This window comes from Peromyscus californicus, unplaced genomic scaffold (assembly GCF_007827085.1).
Source record: "Peromyscus californicus insignis strain IS unplaced genomic scaffold, ASM782708v3 Scaffold_5__1_contigs__length_169319896, whole genome shotgun sequence".
In the NCBI taxonomy this organism is placed as follows: domain Eukaryota; kingdom Metazoa; phylum Chordata; class Mammalia; order Rodentia; family Cricetidae; genus Peromyscus; species Peromyscus californicus.
Window position 1 is genome coordinate 6,827,207 of NW_026294573.1, and position 23,090 is coordinate 6,850,296.

At 50.9% G+C, this 23,090-nt stretch overlaps 1 protein-coding gene across 3 annotated transcripts in view; it reads left to right on the forward strand.

Moving 5' to 3' along the window:
• Positions 1-16,601, forward strand: part of LOC128096576 (GDH/6PGL endoplasmic bifunctional protein-like) — a 35,129-nt gene extending 18,528 nt beyond the window's left edge. For all 3 annotated transcript variants that reach the window (XM_052716318.1, XM_052716317.1, XM_052716319.1), the window contains 2 exons: positions 8,349-8,618; positions 9,638-16,601. In XM_052716318.1, the coding sequence (XP_052572278.1) occupies positions 8,349-8,618; positions 9,638-11,001 (1,634 nt within the window). In that variant the 3' untranslated portion in view covers positions 11,002-16,601. The remainder of the gene's footprint in view (positions 1-8,348; positions 8,619-9,637) is intronic.
• Positions 16,602-23,090: the final 6,489 nt, after the last annotated feature.

The following is a 23,090-nucleotide window of genomic DNA, read 5'->3' on the forward strand; positions in this document are numbered from 1 at the left end:
CAGGTGAGGAATGAGGGGCAGGAGGCTAGACAGAGCTTCCCAGCCAGGCCTAGACAGGCATCTCTCCATCAGGAGGCACTGGGTCTCCCTCCTCCAGGATCACAGCAGAGAACATTACAGCCCCCTGTGGTGGCTTCACCTGGGTCTCAGGACATCTCCAGAGCCCTTTCAGGTGTCTGATGTCCAAGCAGGAGTGTGTGCTGCAGCTGTCCTTGCTTCGTCTGCAGAGCTGAGCTGCAGCTCTGGTACTGAGAACGTGGGTCCAGTGAGAGGTGCAGTGGCCACTCTGGAGCCAACCAGCAGTTTCTGCTGTCTGGACTTGGTCTGTTCCTGCCGCAGCTGGGAGGCAGGGTCTGGCTCCCTCTGCCTGGCGTCTTCCCTGTGCTCACCACGGGGCATGGAAGAGTCCCGTGTGTAGAGCTGGCTCTGGTCCTCTCACCTCTACATTCTGCCCCTCTCCTGCCCATGTCCTCCATGTACTGCACACCCACTATGGACTCTTTGCAGGGTCTCTGTGGAGACAGGGGCCAGGCAGGCTATGGCAAAGGTGCCTTTGAAACTTAGAAAATGGAAGCCAAGGAACAGGCAGAAAGGCAGGTGGATGCCTGGGCAGGTGGATGGATGCCTGGGCGGGTGGATGCCTGGGCAGGTGGATGGATGCCTGGGCGGGTGGACCCCTGGGTGGGAGGATGCCTGGGCAGGTGGACTTGCTGAGTTGAGCCTGTAACAGTGAGAGTGTGGGTCTGAGCAGCAGCTGATACCCGGGTGGCTGTGCCCAGGGAACGGTCATGGGCTCTGGCTACAAGACTGCTGTATATAGCAGGTGGACTTAACTGTGCCTGAGCCTCCAGCACAATACTCTCCCACTCAGTGGGAGGCCAAGCGGCCAGGCTCCCCCTTGTTCCGAGGGCTGTTGTGTGGGACTGGCCAGCTAGCCGGATGTGCTTCCTTTTAACAAGTGCTTTGTTTCGTTTTGTTTCATTTAAGATAGTGTCTCTCAAGGTAGCCTAGGCTGGCCTCCATCTTACAATATAGCTCAGGCTGGCCTTGAACTCATAGAAATCCTCCTGCCTCAGGCTCCCAAGTGCTGGGATTACAGACACATGCTACCACTTCCCTCTTCTAGAATCTGTTTTTGTTGCACTGGCCAGCGGGACTGCTGCTCTGCTGGGTCTTTCTGGTCTAGGTACAGCAATAATGGGAAACTCTGCTACCAAGTCCCAAGCCCAGGAGGAGGGCTCTGTCATGGGCCACTTTGGCAATAGAATGACACACGTGAGTGCTGGGAGGACAAGTCTTACAAGGTCCTAAGGAGGCATCTACAGAAGCTCTGGTGACCCAGGCACGGTCCCCCTCTCCTACCTTCCGGACAGGAACTGTAGATCTGCCCAAGTGCCAACATCTGGGTGACAGTGGTGGGCTCAGAAGAGTGACGCTCCTGATGGCCTCAGTGTGGGCTGAATGTTTCCGAGGCTTCATTCTGAGCCCTTCCGTTTGAATTTTAAGCAAAAAGAGCAAGGTCACAAGGCATTCCCAGTCCACTGCCCTCCCCTCCCCCTGCCATACCACTCATGTGTTACTTACTCCTTCCTAGGAGTAGATGCTGGGGGAGTCTAAACTGTACCCTGCATTCTGGTAGGGGAGGGACTCCTATCCTGGCCTGTTGTTCCTCTGCCCCTCCCCTGCTTTGCAGCAGCCATGGGAAAGGGACTTTTGAACTGCAAGGTCACTTGGCTCTTTCTCCCACCCCCATCCACCTGGGTGGCAGCAGTTCCACAGCTCCCTCCCTCTCTCCCTCCCTCCCTCCCTCCGAGGCTTCTGCTGCAGCCTCTGGCTCAGTGGAGCTTGCTGCAGAGGCTGCTGCCCAGGCTGGGGCACCCTGGAGGAGGAAGCAAGAACCATCCATCAAGCCAGTAGTAACCCCGCAGTGTCTGACCTGGGTTCAACCCACAGGAGGCCCTGCCCCAAGTCACATACGCCCTAGGGCCCTCGTGGGGTCTCCTGATGCAGCAGCATGGGCTATGGGTGTGACCTTGGTTAGGTCACCTGCTGCAATATAGCAGTGACTCCAAATGGCTGTGCAGAGGAATCAGGTCTTTAATGACAGAGGTTCAGTAGTCTGTGTTCTGGGATCTGAACCCAGCCTCTGGATCATCAGAACCCAAACTTTTAACCGTTGTGTTCCTCATCCTCTCAGTGCCCAGGCCTCAGGAGTTGGCTTTCCTCACTACCTTGTACTCAGAGGCACTCTCTACTAACCCAGTTTCTCTCTGCACAGAAGCCTTTGGAAGGGGTGGGGGGTGGGGGACACACTTCCCGAGGCTGTCCGTGCTGGGCAGTGTCTCTGTCCAGGCCCCAGGGAAAGGAGTATGGTGTATGAGTTAGAGTGACTGCCCTGTGCCTCTCACCAGGGTACCGAAACAGCCAGGGTCCTGGCGGGCAGCACCAGCTGTCCTGCTCCTTCCACCTTGTGACATATGGTGGCGCTGGGCACTTGCTCAGCAGAGCAGTGTCCCTTCCGATCAATCTGCCTTGCTGTCTGCAGGCCTAGCTGGGGTAGCTGCAGCCTCCTGCCCAGAGGGAGGGCCCTGGAGAAGGGGAGGAACAGCCAGGCATCAGACAGTTTCTGCTCTGCCCTCACCGGCCTTATTTTTAGCGATCCCCGAAGACATTGGGAGGGACTGCAGCTGGCTTTTAGTAGTTTTTCCTTTGTTTCATTAAAGTAATCTATTTTTGCTGGGAAACCCAGCTCTCGCACAGCACCGAAGCTATGGAAGGGGGTTACTGGTTCATTTCTGGGGACGTGACCCTCAGCTCAAGGTTTGTAGTGCTGAAAGCCACGGTAGTGTTCTCTGGGTGATTTTCGGCATTAAAATAGGTAATGTCCATGGATGTACTTAACAAATAGAGATGCTGTCCAAGTTTACCAGGAGAGGAACAGTCTTAAGATGCCTATTCCAGCCAACATTGGCTTAGTACGTAACAACCTGTAATTGGTCTGTAATACTTGTCCTTTCTTACTTAGCCCCCACCTCCATTTCCATATATTGACAATTTGCATAATGTATTTTTAACAGCTCTATATTTTTGTTCCGTTCTATTTATATCACAGAATATGCAGTATAAATTCTATAAGTATGCATTTTGGCTGTTTCCAGTTTTTGCTATTTTAAATAGTACTTTCTGAAATTTTCTTCTGAGATCAAATTCACACTCTGTAAAATTCACAACTTCAAGTTTGTGACTCAGTGTGTTGTAGTACTTTGCAATATTGTGTAGCCAGTCTCTACCTCCAGAATGTTTGTGATCATCAACTGTTTCCCCTCCAGTATATTCCTACAGCGGGGTCCCTGGGCCAGAGATGGGAGGCAGTTTCGAGCTGTCCTCCATTCCTTAGACCGACAGGATGCCAGGGCAAAGCCGCGATCTGCCCTGGACTCGCAGTCAGGAGCTGAGTTCACAGGGGCTTTCTTTGAGTTGGCCAGACTGCTTGCACTTTCGCTTTCCAATACTATAGATTTTAGCTGGCAACCTTTAACCTGGGAAAGGATGCGCAAAGCCAGTACAGACCCCTTCAGGGAACAGATTGGGTTCCTGACAACTGGCAGTTCCCGGACTAGTCAGCACATTGAGTCCCACAGGAGCGCCAGCGCCTGGCTTCCCACCTGCCGCTCAGCGCCTGAGCCCCTGCACAGTCTCTTCCTCCTTCACATGTGGCCCAGGCCACAGCCCTGGTCCTTCACAGATGACCAGGTGGAGAGCAGAGACCAGAAATCCATGGCTTGTGCTAAACACAGGCACACCCCTGAGCCTGAAGTGAAGAAATAAAGACAGCTCTCTTCCACTCAGCAGGTAGTAAACCCCAGGCATCCAATCTCCCCAGAATCAAGAAGCCGGTGGATAAAAATAGGAAAGGGGCCACTCGGGGATTTAGGAAATTAATGAATAGTAAGCACATAGCGGGCTTTTAAGGACTCTGGTGCTCTCTCTCCATCAAAAATTCATCTGTTCTTAAAGCCGTAACCATCCTCTCTTTGCTTAAATCTGCTCTAATTCATTGATTTTTATCGGGTATGGGTTTTCATGTTTGAGTATCCCTGAAGCTGGATTTGCCATCGAGGGTGCCAGGCTGAGCTAGCACCCAGCTTCTTCCTGTGACTATAATTAGCCAGGTTCGAATCTCAGGCTCGGTGAAGTTCATTGTTGCCTCACCTTGTACCTCCAGTGACCTTTCAGGGATGACCACCAGATGTCACGTCTGCGCTCGTCAGAATCAGCAGGTTTTAAATGGTGTCCTTGCACCTTTCTCATAAAATGCCAACTACCTTTTTAAAAAAAGTATTTGTTTCTATTTTTTGTGTATAAGCATCTTGCTTGAATATATGCCTGTGCGTCACACCAGTGCCTGCTGCCTGTGGGTGTCAGAAGAGGGTGTAAGATTCCCTGAAACTGGAATTAGGGATGGTGTGAGCCACCATGTGGGTGCTGGGAACTGAATCCTGGTCCTCTGTAAGAACAACAAACGCTGAGCCATCTCCAGCTCCCTACCATTTTTAAAAATATATATCTTTTTAAAGAACTCTTTTTATTTATTTTTATTTTTATTTTTTTAATTTTTTTGAGACAGGGTCTCACTATGTAGCACTGGCTGTCCTGGAACTCACTATGTAGACCTCAAGATCACAGAAGTTTGCCTTCCAAGTGCTGGAATTAAAGGTGTGGGCCACCACTGCTTGTCTCTATTTTTGCTTTTAATTGTGTGTGTGTGTGTGTGTGTGTGTGTGTGTGTGTGTGTGTGTGTGTGTGTGTGTGTGTGTGCAGTACCTGTGGAGCCCAGAAGAGGGCATCAAATCCCCTGGAGCTGGAGTTCAGGTAGTTGAGGGTGTTGGGAACCGAACTCAGTTCTTCTGGAAAAGTGGCAAGTACTCTTAACCACTGACCCATCTCTCTAGCCCCCAACTGCCTTTTACATTTTATTATTTCCATGTTACCATGTGTCTCCAGCACGGCAGGCTCTGAAGACTCAGGGTGCCTGCTCAGAACATGCTTAGCTTCCTACGTCTAAGCCAGGCTTGCCTCCCTTTTATCTGTTTGGATTAAATATTAACTAGATTCCAGGAAAAATAATGCTTAGAAAACACATGCAAGGTGAATATAACTATGTAATAAGAAATGCAAACAGGTTTTAATTCAAATTTTTTATCCCCCCCAATGAGCCCAGAGCCTCAAGCATAATAAACATTCTGCCACTGTGCCACACTTCAAAAACCCTTTAGTGCACTTATTTACTTATTATTGATGTGCATGTATGGGCGTGTGCACACCATGGCACACCGTGGAGGTTGGATGATAACCGGTGGGAGCCGGTTCCTCTTTCCATCTGTGGGACCTCGGGTTTCGGTCGTCAGCCTTGTTTGCAGACACCTCTGCCCATGGTCATCCTCGCCCCCTCTGCAGTTATTAAAGCACCTGAAGAGCTCTGTGTGTGTCTCCTTGGACTCTGTCCTGTTTCCTACCCTCTGTTCTCAATTTTGAGCATGCTTACTTCAGTGTGTATGTTTGTGCACTTTTGTATGTACGTGTGTGTACACATATGTGGGCTTGTGGGGAGCCAAGTGTCTTCCTCAATCAGTCTCCACATTGTTTATTTTGACTTAGGGTCTCTCTGTGACCAGCCAGCTGTTACTGGGGCTCCCCTGTCTCCACCTCCTCAGGGCTGGGGTTGCAGATGTGCACCACCACACCCAGGTTCTTATTCGGGTGACAGGACTCTGACCTGAGAGCTTCATGTGCACAGGACGGGAATGTGGCTGACTGGGTCGTGTCAGCCACGCCTGGTTCTCTTTACTGCTGTCATGTATGTCTGTGTCCTTAAAGAATGCTTGTTAAACTTTAGTGAGGAGCCACACACTGTACAGCAGCTTTTGGTTTGCCTGTTTCTTTTTTTGTGGTGCTGCGGTTGGAGCCCAGGGCCACATGTGGGCTAGGTGAGGTTCTGCTGCCGAGCTCCTCCAGCCGTCCTTTCACCTCGTCAGCCGGCCTCCCTCTGCGAGCTCAGGGGTCTTCTCTACTCCGACTCCCCCGGCGCCTTCTGATCTGTAACCACCCCTACTGAATTGCCAACTTCAGTGATGGTTACTAATTGAAATCCTGTTCATGTGGGCCAGTTTCTGGCCTATTTGTTTATTTATTATGACTTTACTTTTCTTTGTGTGTGTGCATGTGTTTGCACTCAACATCTTTGTTAGCACATGTGTGTTCTGGTACCCTCAGAGGCCAGAAGAGGGTGTCAGATCCCCTGGAGCTGGAGTCACAGGCAGTTGTGAGCTGACTGATGTAGCCTTCAGGAACTGAACTCTGGTCCTCTGTAAGAGCAGGAAGTACTCTTAACTACTGACCTATCTTTTCAGCCCCTGTACCCTCCTCGAATAAGTTCCTACTTGATCCAAGCAGTTCTGTCTCCTTGTGATGTCCTGTGTCAGGATGTGTGTGCCAGGATGTGTGTGCCAGGATGTGTGTGCCAGGATGTGTGTGCCAGGATGTGTGTGCCAGGATGTGTGTGCCAGGACGTGTGTGCCAGGATGTGTGTGCATTCATTCCTTTTGCTGCCTACTGTGTGAAAGTGGCAGTACCTTAAGCAGCAAGTCCGCACCGTGGGCCTCATATGCAGACGTGAATGGCCAGCATCGAGTGGGCTGGAGAAGGCAGGCCTGCAGTATTGGAGGCCCACGCCCCTCGGTGCTCAGAATACATAGGAATCAGTTAGCTGCACAGCAGTGTGTGCGGCAAAGCATTTGGTAAGCAGTTGCGCTCTGTGCCAGGCTTTCAGGTTTGCTCTGTGAGTGAGGTGGTGAGGGACTGGGTGTTGGCAAGCTGGGATACCCAAGGCTGTGATGAGGGTAGCAGTAGATCTGAACCCTGTGCTTCGATGCTTGTGTCTGTGTTGAAGTCAGGGGTAATCAGAACTCACATACCTTAGTCTAGGAAGGAGGGCTCCCCTAGCCCCGGTCACATGATCCCTTCCCATGTAGAGCAGGGGTAAGTATGTACTTGCCTCGTGGGGACTTTGTGGTACAAGAGTGACATATGTCAGGTGTTCGGTGCTGTACCAGGTCACAGGTGGCAAGCTTTGGGCTCCATGTTCTAGGCACGACCCCTGACCTTCACTGTGGCCCTTCCCACCTGTCAGCCAGCCGTCTGTCTCCACCTGGATGCTGACACATGAGACACGTGCATGGTTTCCTTCCGCTTGTCCCTGTCCTGCCCTCCCACTCTGTGAGTGTTACCACCGGCCACCCTGTTGCTCAGGCCCAGGTTGAGGATCCGCCTTTGCCTCCTCCCCTCTCCCTTCACTCACACTGTCCTCTTCTGTGGCAAGTCCAGTCAATTCCAGGCAGAAATGACTCTCGCTCCTCGGCCACTGCTCTAGCGGGAGCCTGGTCACCCCTTCCATCTCTTCCTGCCTCCACAGCCTCGCCACACAGCAGGCCAGGGCCCTGCTCTCGGTGTACCTCAGGGCTGCTCCAATGGGGCCATCCAGGGGCTTCCCTTGGAGTCCAGAGCACTGTACCATTCATTACCTCATCCCACAGGACCTCAACTCCCCTCCAGCCTCGTCTCCACTGTCTCCTTGCTACTTCTCTGTCCAGCCCCAGCAGGCCCCGTCTCTCCTGCCCCAGGGCTGTGCACATCAGGGTTCCTTCACCTGAAATGCTCTCATCTCAGAGGAGCCTCCCATGACCCTCTGTCACAGCTCACAGTTTTATTTCCTTTGTCTCCTTCCCCCTATCTCTCCTTCCCATTTCCGTGTACCCTGGCTAAGTGTGCTCTTGCAGTGGGTCGTGTGTGTGTGTGTGTGTGTGTGTGTGTGTGTGTGTGTGTGTGTGTGTGTGTGTGTTTGGTTCTGTCCAGTGGTCGGATGCACATCTAAGCAGCTCACAGTAGGAGGTGGCTGTCAGAGTCAACACCCAGTCCTTTCTCAGCCATCCTCCCTCCTCTCGCCCTGGCTAGGTTACCCCCTCTCTTTCCCCCCACCCTCGCCCGGCCAGTGCCCAGGGAAGGAGGGCAGGCAGGGAGGCTAGCCAAGCTCAACAGATGTTTCTGCCTAGCCCTGAGACTAGAACCTTCCCAAGACAATTCCTGAACAGGCCCAGTGGAATGATCCCTTCTCTAGAGTCGTTCTTGATGGAGGGAGGCTGCCCCAACGTCCCCTTTCCTGTCTCATGTCGAGGTTTGCAGTGACCCTCCTTGTCATGGGTTCTCTGGATGAAGGATAAGGATGCCAGGACAAGTGATGGGTAGTGTCTTACCGCCTCGGGGACCCTTCTGACAGCCCCCCTGTCGCTCAGGCCGAGCCAGTTTCTATGAGGAGTACGGTGTCATCCGTGACACACTGCAGAACCACCTGACGGAGATCCTCACGCTGGTGGCCATGGAACTGCCCCAGAACATCAACAGCTCAGCCGCCGTGCTACAGCATAAGCTCCAGACCTTCCAGGCCCTGCGGGGGCTGCAGAAGACCAGTGCCATCCTGGGCCAGTACCAGGCCTATAGTGGGCAGGTGCGTCAAGAGCTGCAGAAGCCAGACGGTTTCCAGAGCCTGACACCAACCTTTGCAGGTAGGCACCAGAGCCGGCAGCTGTGGGGCCACCGGCAGCTGGAAGCAGCTGTTCCAGCCAGTGCCCTTTGGAGCGTGGTAGCTTGGACTCCAAAGAATCTTTACAAGAGGGTGCAGTACATTGTGATCACCACCCCCTAGGCCTTCTGCCATTTTAAAGCTGCAGGTCACCTACAGCAGCCTCCATTCAGTTCCAGAAAGGTCTCCTGAGGGCATGCCTGTGGGATTGAGATAGGTGCCACCTTCGTGGGGTGTGTATATGACTTCCATAATATGGCAAACCTCAGTCCAGCCACAGCCAAGGAATGTCCCTGTGGACAGACACCACATTGGCCAGCAGATAGTTGCTAGATCCACCTGGAAAGTTCCAGAAGCCTTTGGGGAGAGCAGCTGGATCCTAGCAGGTAGAGCCCATGACTGTGAGACAGCCCTGCATATAAAGGCCATCTGATGTGCTGGGCAGCGTATGTACCTCCTCTCAGTCCGTCCTCACACACCCACAGGCAGCTGCAGTTATTGTCCTCGTTGGTGAGGAGACAAGGCGAAAAGGCAGCATCTCAGCTAGGCTTGAACTGGTGTGTAGTATGTCAGCGCCTGCGTCTGTGACTGGGGCTCGCACACACATGCACACATTCCTCCTACTCCATAGACTCCTACCCCCACCCACCTGGCTTCCACTCACGCTTGACTTTGTTTTGGCATTCTGGGGGCTTCACACAAAGAGACGCTGCCTCGGGACACTGCCCTTATCCCTCAGGATCCAACATGCCTCCTACCCCTTTTGCCCCACGAGATCCTTCCACGGCAGACTCCAAACCCATTTAGACCAGGTCTCTCAGAGGGACCTCAGAGTGCTGCTGTTATGGCCATAGCGTTCACCTTGCTCGCTGTTTCCACCCCTGCCTGGGAAGGAGAAACAGAAGGCACAGTGAGACGGGCTGAGCGGGGCCCGGGGTGCAGGGTGGCTGCAGAGCCAGCCGGCAGGCTGCGGTGTCGCTGTCTGTTCTTTCTCCACCTTAGGTGTCCTTGTCCACGTCGACAACCTGCGCTGGGAGGGCGTCCCTTTCCTCTTGATGTCTGGCAAGGCCTTGGACGAAAGAGTGGGCTACGTTCGGATCTTGTTTAAGAACCGGGCATACTGCACCCAGAGCGAGAGGCACTGGGCGTCCGCGCAGAGCCGGTGCCTGCCCCAGCAGATTATCTTCTACATTGGACATGGCGAGCTGGGCCACCCCACCATCCTGGTCAGCCAGAACCTGTTCAAGCCCTACGTCCCCACCCAGAGCTGGACGGAGGTGCAGGGCCAGCCTGGGCTCCGCCTTTTTGGTCGTCCTCTGTCTGATTACTATGCCTATAAACCTGTGCGGGAGCAAGATGCCTACTCCACCCTCTTGTCTCACATCTTCCACTGCCGAAAGGAGTCCTTCATCACCACAGAGAACCTGTTGGCCTCCTGGGTCTTCTGGACCCCCTTACTGGACAGTCTGGCCCTCGAAGTTCCACGCCTTTACCCCGGGGGAGCAGAGAATGGCCATCTGCTGGATTTTGAGTTCAGTGGTGGTCAGCTGTCCTTCTCCCAGCAGCAGCTAGAGGTGTTGATGCCAGAGCTGGGGTCAGTCCCAAAGCCCAGTGACTTCCAGGTCCTCAGGGCCCAGTACAGAGAGAGCCCACTGATCACTGCCTGGCCGGAGGAGCTGATCTCTAAGCTAGCCGGTGACATTGAAGCCACCGCAGTGCAGTCCGTACGACGCTTTGGCAAGTTCCACCTGGCACTGTCAGGGGGTTCCAGCCCCATAGCCCTCTTCCAGCAGCTGGCCACAGGGCATTACAGCTTCCCCTGGGCCCACACACACCTTTGGCTGGTTGATGAGCGCTGCGTCCCTCTCTCAGATCCAGAGTCCAACTTCCAGGGCCTGCAGGCTCATCTGCTGCAGCACATTAGGGTACCCTACTACAACATTCACCCCATGCCGGTGCACCTGCACCAGCGGCTTTGTGCTGAAGAGGACCAGGGGGCCCAGACCTATGCCAGCGACATCTCAGCCCTGGTGGCCAACAGCAGCTTTGACCTGGTGCTGCTGGGCATGGGCACTGATGGGCACACAGCCTCCCTGTTCCCACAGTCACCCACGGGCCTGGATGGAGATCAGCTGGTGGTGCTGACGGAGAGCCCTTTCAGGCCATACCAGCGCATGAGCCTCAGCCTGCCCCTCATCAACCGTGCCAAGAAGGTAGCTGTCCTGGTCATGGGGAGGACAAAGCGTGAGATCACCATGCTGGTGAGCCGGGTGGGCCATGAGCCCAAGAAGTGGCCCATCTCCGGCGTCCTGCCTCTTTCTGGACAGCTGGTTTGGTACATGGATTACGAGGCCTTTCTGGGATGACAGGCGTACCCTGGTCTCAGTCACTATCGAACTTTCTGTCACCCGCTCAATGTGCCCCAGCTGTCCCGAGCCTGGTACCAGAGTCAGGCCCCAGAGAAGGGAGATCGAAATTCTGCCGTGCTTCCTGGGCCCACTGGTTCTGTGTAATTATGGTGCCTGGACACAAAAACAAGGCAGAACTCGGACCTCTGCTTTGGAGATGCCTCGAAACCCAGACAGGAGGGAAACTCTGAGGCCTCTCTCAGTTACTCATCAGTGTCTGCAACGCAGAATAAGACAGGGAGAGGCTGCACGTTAAAGAACCAGTGTGGTGTGTGCAGACTGGCCGGTGGTCCTGGGACCGGTTTCTGTAGGAAGAGGGGCCGGAGTTGGTGGAGAGAAGGATGCAGACTCCTGGTGAGTGGGCCAGGCAAGAAGAGTAGACACAATCCTGGGATTGCACTGGGCAGCCTGCCTCTTCTGGAATCCCGTCATCCCTCTGTGCATCTAGCTGACGTCTGGTCCTTGCTCAGGCAGCTTCTACCTCCTCAGTGCCTGACAGCCCTGTTCTCTGCATTCCCATTGCCCTCAGCCTCTCCCTATATACAAAGGAGAGACAGATACAGACACTGCCTTGCCACCCCCCCCCCCCCCCATCTAAAGACCTGGGCTCCCCTTTCCCCACTGAGATCTGTTCTGCCCTCACGGGGCCACAGGTGTCTCTGATCTATTAGATAGGGTGCTCTGTCTGCTCCTGGGGAGATGACTACAGCTCACAGCCTCTTCCTGGAGGGTATGTGGCCAATTCCCAGCACTAGGGGGCAGGCTGCAGCTAGCCCTCATCACACTACCTCTCTAGGGGCCCCAAGCCTGGCAGCTGACTCTGCGGGTGTCTCCACCTCTCTTCATCACTAACCTGGTACCACTGGGACCAGGACAGACTGCTCCTAACTGCAGCCTCCTCCAGGGCCTCTGCATTTTTATTTTTAAAAGCAAGCCGACAGCATAAAGCAAACTTCTCAGGGCACATGAAGCTTTTGTTTTGTCCTCCTGCTTAGTCACATGGACAAGGCAGGGCATAGAAGGGTTACCATGGCCCCTGCCTCCCAGTCACGCTCTGTCGGTCACACAGAGTCTCAGTCTTTCGGAATTTTCCCAGAGAGGGGCTTTCATTTGGTGAGGAGCATCAGGAAAGCTGTTTCTCTACTTTTGACTGTACTTTCTCCCAGGCAGTGCATGCAAGGACCCTTGCTTTCACTAGAGATGTGTGCACAGTGTAGCCTGAGCTGGGGCTCTGTATGAAAGGCACTCTTGTTAAAATTCTGCTTCCTCTGGCCTCCAGTGACCCAGACTGACAGAACACCTCTATTGCAAGAGAGCTACCCTGGGCAGAAAGGACGTGTAATGCCCTGGGGCCCTTTTCTGGCTGGTGCTCACTTTTGTGGCTGGCATCACAGGTAGTTGCAGTGAGGTTCCACTTTTGGCCATGTGGGGGAGCTCACGTGCCACCACTCACATTCCATCCAGGAGGCAAGTTTAGTGCCAAACATCATCTCTTTGTTTTATGCTCTGCCTCTCTGGCTTCTTAGCGTTCTCATCTGTTCTTTAAGGACTCAGTCCTCTGAAGTTTCAAAATCAGAGAGAAAGGGGCCTTGCATGCCCCGGGAGAGAGGGTGAACAGGCTTTGTGTCACCATGCTGAATAACAGTGAGTCACTGCCCAGCCTGAGCTTAGAATGTCCTGTTCTTACCCAGAAGAATGACTCGACTCTATCTGTGGGGAGTTGCACAGGGGAGGCCAGTGTGGGGAAATACCAAAGATTTCCTTTCCGGAAGCAAGCACTAATAAAACCCCGTTGGAAAGGTTGGTGGGAGACGTTGTCAGAGTTCTTGGCATGCACCTGTGCATGCCCTTTCCCTTTCTGCCCCAGGGTTAGGAAGGAGTGATGCTCAGAGTCAGGACCACCGAGGCTGCTGCTCTTCAGACCCTGTGGTCCATCATCCACAGCAAGCAGTCACATAATCGGTGTCTTGAGTCTCAGGAAGGAGTTCTCAGCCTTAGAACCTGGGATACCCTCAATTTTCTATTTTTCATTAAAAAAATTGTTGCTTGCAAATCACTTATGCTGCGTTGATAACAGTGTGAAGAACACACCTCTGTCAGCTTGCTGCCTGTCAGGAAGTGGGGATCTGAGGCTGGGAAGAGTGGATGGGTGTCCAGGTCCCTGGGGAGAGGGGGATGGATGGTCACTTGTGTCTGGGACACAGCCTTCCCTCCCTGAAGTCCACTTTCATGCATGCTTCCCCAGTGAAGTGAGGTCCCCGCAGCTGTGGGGACCTCTGACCTTGCAAGCATTCACCCTGTGCTGGCTCAGAGCCCCAGTGGATGCTGCTGACTGCATCCCCATCCCTCCCTTAGGGAGAGGAAGGGAGGGAGGGGGGAGGAAACAGTGGAAGCAGAGGCCTGCCCCTTGCTCAGGTGGCTCTTGTGTGTCCTGTGCTAACGATAGCACACCTTGTCCTGCTGACAGGCCAGTTTGCTGCCGGTGGGACCTCAGTGACTGATGATTTGAAACTGGAGTCCAGTGGCAGCCAGAAACTCTGTTAGGTTCTAGAGCCCATTCCCAGCACCCACAAGGGCCTCACGTGGCCGTCAGGTTCCCTGAATGGGCCCGTGATTCCTCCGTGGGAAGAATGTAGGCCATGTGAGTGGCAGAAGGAGCCCTTGGGGTGACATGCCAGTTAACATCTCCAGCACAAACATTGCAGCTGGGTGTCACAAGCTAGATCTGACTTCCAGTCCTGGGCAAGTGTTCTTGCTAATTAATTGTGCGCTAAATGGTCCCAACTTCTTAATTTCTGCTTCTTTTTCTTATGATTAATTTTTTTAGTTTTATGTGCATTGGTGTTTTGCCTGCATATGTGTCTATGTGAGGGAGTCAGATCCCCAGAGCTGGAGTTACAGACAGTTGTGAGCTGCCATGTGGGTGTTGGGAATTGAACCCGGTCCTCTGGAAGAGCTGATAGTGCTCCTAACCACGGAGCCATCTCTCCAGCCCATATTCCCTGCTTCTTATTGCCCTACAAAAATACTCTCTTTTCACTTTGGCCCCCAAATTATCAGTGTAATCAGAGCTCCCTGCTACTTGTACCGATACCTTAGACCTTTCCCTCAAGGGCCTTCTCCCAGAAACGAAACCAGGCTTCATCCCCCAGTTCTCCTTGTTGCCCAGTTTCCCTCTTCCCCCATCCTGACAGAGAGCCAGGGGCGCGTGATGGAAAAGGGAATGAAGAAGCTTCCAGAAAGCCTAAATGGGGCAAATTCTTGGAATTTAATTTTCAGGAACTTTTTTTTTTCCCTACAACGTGTGTACTGCCCCACTGAGTGGCCCTGCGGCAGATCCCCAGAGTGGCCCTGCGGCAGATCCCCACTGAGTGGCCCTGCAGCAGATCCCCACTGAGTGGCCCTGTGGCAGATCCCCAGAGTGGCCCTGCGGCAGATTCCCACAGAGTGGCCCTGTGGCAGATCCCCAGAGTGACCCTGTGGCAGATCCCCAGCTGTATTTTTATCTTAAACAGCTGGGGCTCCCGCAGCCCTCAGTCTACTGGTAGAAAAACCACCTGGCAATATCCAGTGTCAGGGAAGGAGCCACAGGTGGAGGTGGGGGGGGTCACATTGGTTGGCCAAAGTGGTCAGCACATGCCTGCCCTGGGGATGACGCTCCAGATGAACCAAGGGTCTGAACGGGCTGCTGTCCCCAGATGTCACAACTGCACAGGTCATGAGGCTTTCTGCAGGCCACACTGGAGGAAGCAGGCCCTTCTGCTCCCTGCGTTCCTCTCCCCAGCTCCCAGCTCTCCTGCGGCAGTTCTGCACCCCAGTGTCTCACCCCCAAGGTCATGCTGTGTGTGACCCAGGGACCTTGAAGACATGCTCATGCCTTGGTTTGGCAGCATATCTATGGGAGAAAGGATTGCACTCAGGAGTTAGTCAGAACGCAACCCAAACCAGCAGTCGGGGTGGGTCTGCACTGCTTTGTCTGGGCCCGTTTTAATTGCAGTGGTGGGGATGCCCAGTTGAAGATGAGATCCGTTCCTGACTCAGCCCTGCCTGCACTTACCTTGAGCCCATCAGAGCTGGTGTTAGCTGCACTGTCGTTCAGTTGGTTGCACATATGTCTTTTGCTTGCCTCATGCTGCAGCCCACGTGGGCTCTAGACACAAGGCTGCCCTGCCTCCAGCCTTTCCCGCTCCACAGCAGAACTGACCCTCCAGGTATCTAGGGAGTCCTTGCAAGAGTGTGGCCTCTGGGAAGGGGGGAGCAGGGCTCAAACCAAAATGTGTTCCTGGAAGATGCAAGGGGCAGATGTCTTCCAGGAACACCAAATCCTGTCTTCTGCAGGCTAGTGGCACCTTCTGCAGGTTCTTCACACCTAGAGATGGATGTGAGGAACCCCGAGAATCCTTCACCTCCTAGCTGAGGAAGGTGTCAATTCACCACTGCTGTCACCAGCACAAGACATCCTGGCAAGTGATCTGAGGATGCATCACTGTGATCTAGCAAGCCATGGGGACTGAGACGGCTTGGATGTATTGTCCCTTCAGCCATCCCACATTGGGAGTATATTTATTTGCATCCAAGGGGATGTCCATGTCTGTGTGTGACCATGGACAAGGCCTCAAATTAATGACACTCTGTTCATTCTTTGTCCTCCAAGGGTGAGCTTTGTTAAAGCTCCGTGTTGCTTCAGTGGCTGGTGTTTTCAAGGAAGTCCGTGTGTCTTTTCTGTCCCTTTCTGTCGAGTGGCAAATAATCTGTATTTGCCAAGCACTGTTGAGTTCATGAACAGCTGGGAGTTGGCACCGAGAGTACAGGTGTACACCGAGTGTGTGTATGTGTGTGTGTGTGTGTGTGTGTGTGTGTGTGTGTGTGTGTGTGTGTGGTCTCTGGCTGTGCCTCACAGAGGGCTGGTTATGATGCATTATGCTCAACTGATAGAACACTTGCCTAACATGCAAAAAGCCCTGGGTTCCATTCCCACTGCCACATAAACTGGGCGTGATGCTATACACCTGTAATCCTAGGAGGTGGAGGCGGGAGGACCGGGAATTCAAGGCTATCCTTGGCTACATAGCAAGGTCAAACCAGCCTGGATAGATGAGATCCTGTTTCAAAAAAAGCCTTGTGAATGAAAAAGGTAAGGACTAGGTTAGCTGGGAGTGAGAACACCCAAGTTGTTTCCCTCAGTGTCTCTGGGGGGTCTGGTCCAGTTGACTCTTCCTGTGAACAGACTGTTCACGTGGGAGAGCCGGGTGAGTGGACTCCAGGAGTTACCAGGGCCTCTCCTGCCCACCCGTGCCTGCGTGAGGAGCCTGAGTCCCCAGAGACCGTTGGACTTCTGAGTCACCCTGACAAACACCGAAGGAGGAAGGATTTATTTTGACTCATGGGTCATTTTAGCCCAAGGTCACTTGACTGTGTTGTTTGTGGGCCAGAATTGAGGCAGAATGTCATGGTGTGAGCATAGTGACCCAGAAGTGGGATACCAGGAGAGGCGCAAAGCTACACAGAGAAACCCTGTCTCGAAAAACCAAAAAAAAAAAAAAAAAAAAAAAGAAGAAGAGGCAGTGAAGGGGCAAGAGACAAGCATGTCCTCTACAGGCACACTCTTGGGGACCTGCTTTCTCCAGCGAAGGCTGACCTGTCACCTCTGAGAATGCTCTCATATTATAAAGTCAGCAGGGGATTAATGCATCCGTGACGTCAGCTTCTTCAGGACAGTTCTCCCAAGACCACCAGCTGCCGCCCAGCTGCCCATGCATGAGTCTGCAGACAGATTCCACACAAGGTGTCACAGAAGGTCACTATCATGCTGAGCGCCTGGGGCGGGGTTGTGCTCTTACTCTCTGCTGGATAGAAGGGAACTGGGGGTCTGGGCCTTTGTCAGGTTAGAATGGCAGTGGGCAGTGGCATAGGTGGGAATGTCCAGGAGCAAGAATGTGGGTTTTTCCCCCCCCATGAGGGAAACTCCCCCAATCTTAGGGAGACTGGCACCTGCCTCAGAGAATGAGAGACATTCAGAATAAGTGCCTTTTAAAACTTTCTGAGACTCTTTATGTTTTTCTGTATATAAAATGTAACATTGATTTTTTTTAAACAATAAACTTGTTTATTTGCCAAAATCCAAGTTTCTTGCTTTGGGGGATGGAGTGAATTGGGTTGTATGTAGCTAGAGTTTTCCTGCCTGGTCCACAGTCAGGACAAATCTCTCTCACCCACCAGTCCCACAGCCGCTCAGACTCAACCAAGTAAACACAGAGACTTATATTGCTTACAAACTGTATGGCCGTACCAGGCTTCTTGCTAACTGTTCTTATATCTTAAATTAATCCATTCTATAAATCTATACCTTGCCACGTGGCTTGTGGCTTACTGGCATCTTCATATGCTGTTTGTCTTGGCGGTGTCTGGCAGTGTCTCTGACTCAGCCTTCCACTTCCCAGAATTCTTCTCCTCCTTGTCCCGCCTATACTTCCTCCTGCCTGACTACTGGCCATTTTTTTTTATTTACTAACCAATCATAGCAACATATTTGACATACAGAACATCCCACAGCAGTTGTGAGCCTGACTAATGTGACAGAGGAGGGGATGTGGAACAGAGTTAGTGCTTGTCAACCTGACACAGGCTAGAGTCACCTGGGAAGAGAGAGATCCTCTTTTGGTTCCCTAGGGAACCTCCACACACAGAGAGATATGCACACACACACACACACACACACACACACACACACACACATGCATGTATGCATACACAGACACACATAATGCACACATATACACACACTCATATACATAATTTTTTTTCTGAGAGGATTTCTCTGTGTAGCCCTGGCTATCCTGGAACTCACTCTGTAGACCAGACTGGCTTTGAACTCAGAGATCCTCCTGCCTCTGCCTCCTGAGTGCTGGGATTAAAGGCATGCACCACCACTGCCTGGCCATAAATAAATTTTTAAAAAATTTTATTCTTTTGGAATGCAAAATGCTACTCAGAACACAACTGAATTTATATATCCACCATGAAAAACAACTGTGACAGAGCTGAAACTAAAAAGAAAAAAAAAGAATGATTCTCGCTCATGACTCATGCATGTGTCCTTTGGCCTTTATTTCATCCTTCCTTATCACCTAATATTATTCTCTCAATCTCCTTTTTAAATTTTAGACTATATATACTGACTCCTGTTACATATGCACACAAATACATTATAGGTTATTATAAATGGAAGCTTTTCTCTGTCCTGCCCCTTCCCACAGCCACTTCCAAATAATCACTCAGAGGCTTATATTAATTATAAATGCTCAGCCAGTAGCTCAGGCTTATTACTGACCAGCTATTACACTTAAATTAACCCATAATTCTTATCTATGTTTAGCCACATGGCTTAGTACCTTTTCTCTGTGTGACATTCTCATCTTGCTTTCTCTGCATCTGGCTGGAGACTCTGACTCTGCCTTCTTCCCCTCCTTAGTTTGTTTTTTCTACCTAACCTTATTCTGCCTGGCTATTGACTGAAGAGCTTGTTTATTAAACCAATCACAGTGACAAATCTTCACAGTGTACAGAAGGATCAACCCACAGAAGGCTATGATTGAAATATGACAGAGAACATGTGTTTTGGGTTGGATCACCTTGTATAATATTATACTCTCCAGGTCTATCTATTTTCCTGAAAACATCTCACAATTTCATTTTTTTAACTGCTGAATATTCCAGTATGTAAATATACCACATTTGCATTACCCTTCCATCTGTTGATGGACATCTATTTTGATTCTATTTCCTTGCTCTATGAATAGTACAACAATAAATATAAATGTGCAAATATTTTTGTGATGGAGTATCAAGATCTTTGACAAATGCCCAGGAGTGCAATGGCTGGGTCATAGGGTAGTTCTACAGTTAATTTTTTGAGGAACCTCCAAGCTGATTTCCATAATGGCTGCATTAATTTGCACTCCAGCAGTGAACAAAGGTTCCCTTTCCCTACAACCTCCCCAACATTTGTTGTCAGACTATTTTTAAATGCTATTTTTATTAATTCTTTGTGAATTCCACACATTGTATTTTGATGGAATTCACCCTTCCATCTAACTTCTCCTGAATCCATCTCTGCTTTTCCAGTAGCCAGGCAGGAAATATAGGTGGAACAAGCAGAGAAGAGAATTCTGGGAAGTGGAAGGCTGAGGCAGAGAGACACTGCCAGCCAACGCCATGACAAGCAGCACATTTCATTGACACTTTCATAGTTGTTCATTGTTACAATACGACAGAGGGGCCTACATACAGACTCACATACACACTCAATGATAATAAATCAAAGGCATATCCAGAAAACATGTGTGGTGTGTGTGTAGATGTAGAAGACAGCAAGTGCTCCCAGAGAACAGAAAAAGAAAGGGTGGTGTCAGATAATCTGGAACTGTTCCAAGAGTTTCAGGGTGCTGAAATCAAACGCTGGTCCCCAGAAAGAACAGAAAGCCCTGTTAACCTCTGAGCCATCCCTCCAAGAGAATGTCTCTCTAGCTCTTTGACTGGGGTTTCAAGAAGCTGAAGTGTATAAAATGCCCAAGAAGAAGGAATTTTGGGTCATTGTTCACTCTGAAAGTTCTAGGATGCAGAAGGTGTAGAAACAAGGGGGGCACGAGAATATGCAAACACGGTAAGCGTGATGAACAACTATGAAATTGTCAATGAAAGCGCCTCAGTAAATTAAAAGAATACAATGCCCTCTCATGCAAAAGGGTTTTCTGAAACCTATGGAAAAGTGTAATGCTCAGGGTGGTGGGGGAAATAATATCCAGCTCCTCAAGCCTTCCAAAGCAAGAAAAAGACAGATCACAGCTCAACAGTGAGAATGTTGTATGCCCAACACCAGTTCATAGTTCAAACAACTTACCGTTCAAGAAAGAAACATGTATCCATAAATTACAAATCTTTATGTAAGATGGACAACCAAAAGGCAGAGGCCAAACCAAGACAGAGGCATGGAGCCTGCCTCATCCAGTCCATTATGCTCCTTGTAATATCCTCTCTCTCTATCCCCTTCCCTGTGTCTATGGTCTCTCAGACACTGATTGTGCTGGGATGAAATCCCTACCATTTTCCAGTCTCTCTTCCTGTCCGAGGTTGGGTCTGCCCTGTTGACCTTCATTAGAAAATGAGCCCCTGGTTCTCCATGTCGAAGCTTCACTCCCTCTAATCTGAACTAATGGAGCAGTCTTGTTTCCCAAGTGCATCCAAAATCCCTTGAGTACACATGTTCTGTGTCTCCAATGAGTCCCTTGCATCCCGGCTTTCATTTTTCAGAGCCCAGCTGTGGCCTCTCATTATTGATTGCAAACAGGAGCATGGTTTGAACTTCAGGTTGTAGACACAGAATCCATGAAAATCCAGACACCTCTTACCAACAAAGTAAATCAGCTTGGGCTGCCTTATAGCCGCGAGTATTTCCATGAACTTAGAACAATGTGGCAGGTCTGTCTGGCAGGACGTCACCAATGTTATCATAGATCTCCACGGAGGCAGGGTACATCTCTAGGGTCTGATGTCTCAGGTCAGAAGGGTGCTGCCGCAGCTTCTTCAGGTTTCACAGGACAGGAAGTTCTTCACAAATTTGACCTAGGAGCCTTCGCAGGGAGGAGGACACTGATTTGGAAGTCTGTGATCATAGATCCCTTCAAGCCTAAGCTCAGCAGTGTAGCTGTCAGTCTTTCTTTCTGTCTTCCCAGAGTGAATGGCTTCAATGTAAAATAATGACACCCTCTCGACCTGTATTCCCCCTCTTCTGGGATGATGCACCGCAGGTTGGGTCTCGCTAATGACATCTGGAGAGCAGACAGACACCATCCTGTCTTCCAGCCCATATGTTGCAGAAATTGGGGTGGGCATCCCAGAAATGGAGCACTTGTAGTGTCCAGTTCTTGTGGGTTAAACAGAAAGATTCCGGTGTCTGGAACTAAATTTATAATCTGATTTGACCCCTGCCTTAGTTAGGGTTTCTCTTGCTGCAACAAAACACCATGACCAAAGAGCAAGCTGGGGAGGAAAAAGGTTTATTTGACTTACACTTCAGCATTACTGTTCATCACTGAAGGAAGTCAGCACAGGAAATCAAAACAGGGCAGCCTGATGACTGGCTTGCTTCACTGGGCTTGTTCAGCCTACCTTCATATAGAATTGAGGACCAGTAGCCCAGGGATGGCGCCATCCCCCGTTGGGCTGAGCCCTCCCCCATTGATCACTAATTGAGAAAATGCCTTTCAGCTGGATCTCATTGGAAGCATTTCCTCAACTGAGGCTCCTTCCTCTCATGACTCTAACTTGTGTCAAGTTGACACAACAAACCAGCCTGTACAAGCCCACATCTCAAATTCCCTTCATTCCATTCTTTGAACCCAGTCTGTTTCCATTTCTAGTGACTGGGGAAGGAAGAACAGCCGCATCATATATTGACTGCATCTGTTTGTCATGCCTAGATTCCAGGGTCCCCCAAAGAACACCAAGGAGTCCGAATCCATAAGCAAAAGCAGAGAGCCTGGATTCATGCCAGCTGTAGATGGACCCTCCTTGTGTATGATACAGTGGTACTATCAGAGAGCGCCAATCTGGGCGGGACCACATTTTTGTTTTGTTTTGTTTTTTATCATATTAGAGGTTGGGGGTGATTTGATTTCCAAGGTTCAGGACCCTAATTGGCTGACAGTTGTCTAGGGGTTTAGGTATGTGCTGGGCATGTTTGGACCATCAGGTATTTATTTCCCCTTAGTTGTTGGTCCTCCCTAGTTGGGGTCAGCTTATTGCTTTTTCTGGGCACTGGGTAGTACCTGCCAGCAAGCCTATCATGGCAGCTGTGTCTGGGCCTCTAAGCATGTGTTCAAGCTTCACGATGTCTCAAGGACAAATCCTGCAGCTCCCCTTCCGACGACGACGAGGATGAGTCACGTGTGGACTTGCCCAAGCTTGTGCAAGTGAGAACGAAAAGGATGAGACTAAATCTCAGCCAGTTAAAAGTTACTAGTGTAACAGCTGCTTGCTTAACCAATTATGTATGAGATGACCTAACTGTCCCTGAAACTCCCCCTAGCTGTGCTTCATAGGAGCCTGCACACTCTACTCAGGGTTGACCTCACATGCATGCTGGAATATTAATGAACACTCTTTATTGCCATGATGGTGTTGTTGGGGAATATTTCCCTCAAGTACATCCACCCTTGTAAACACCTGAATATTTCTATCTGCTGGTCATGCAGCAAAAGATGTGTCAGAATCTGGACTTTAGGCCATCCCTGCCTAAAACCTCCTAGATCTGCTGGAGGTATTTGTTTCGTGCTTCATGCAGAATTGGATATAAACAGGTGTTGAGGCAGGTTTTGCTCCCACTGCCTTGTACATTTGCGCTGTGTGCCACTACCCTCCCAAGCTCAGCTCAGCCGAGCTCTAGAGTTAAATCAAGTGCAGCTTACAACTTCCCTCTCAAACAAATTTTGTTCAGAGGGATCAAGTGCTGGAGCAGAGTTTGCTCTGGATCAGGCATGAGGAGCCTGAGCTGCCTGGATGCTGCACCTGCTCCTCCTGCTGGTCAAACACGTCACTACATCTGAATACCTTCACACTCCCCAGCCATCCAAGCACCAGATTCCCCTGATGGTCAAACATCATCATGATTTTCTGAGGATCAGAACTCTGTTAACTCACCTGGGAACTTTTAAAGGATAACTAGCCTACTGATGTGTGTGTGTGTGTGTGTGTGTGTGTGTGTGTGTGTGTGAGAGAGAGAGAGAGAGAGAGAGAGAGAGAGAGAGAGAGAGAGAGAGAGAGAGAATAATAAGGGGAAAGGACAATCTTAAACTTAAAACCTTTTCCTGGTCAATGATTGGGAATATCACAATGCAGGGAATGAGGACCCTGCTCACCGCTACTATGGACGAGATGCTAGAAAAACTGAGGAAATTAACAACTTAGCTGGGATCCTTCAGTTTCAGTCATAATTTTTATCAGTCTCACAATTCAAATTTTATCCTGAAAAATGGTTTGATAATGGTGCT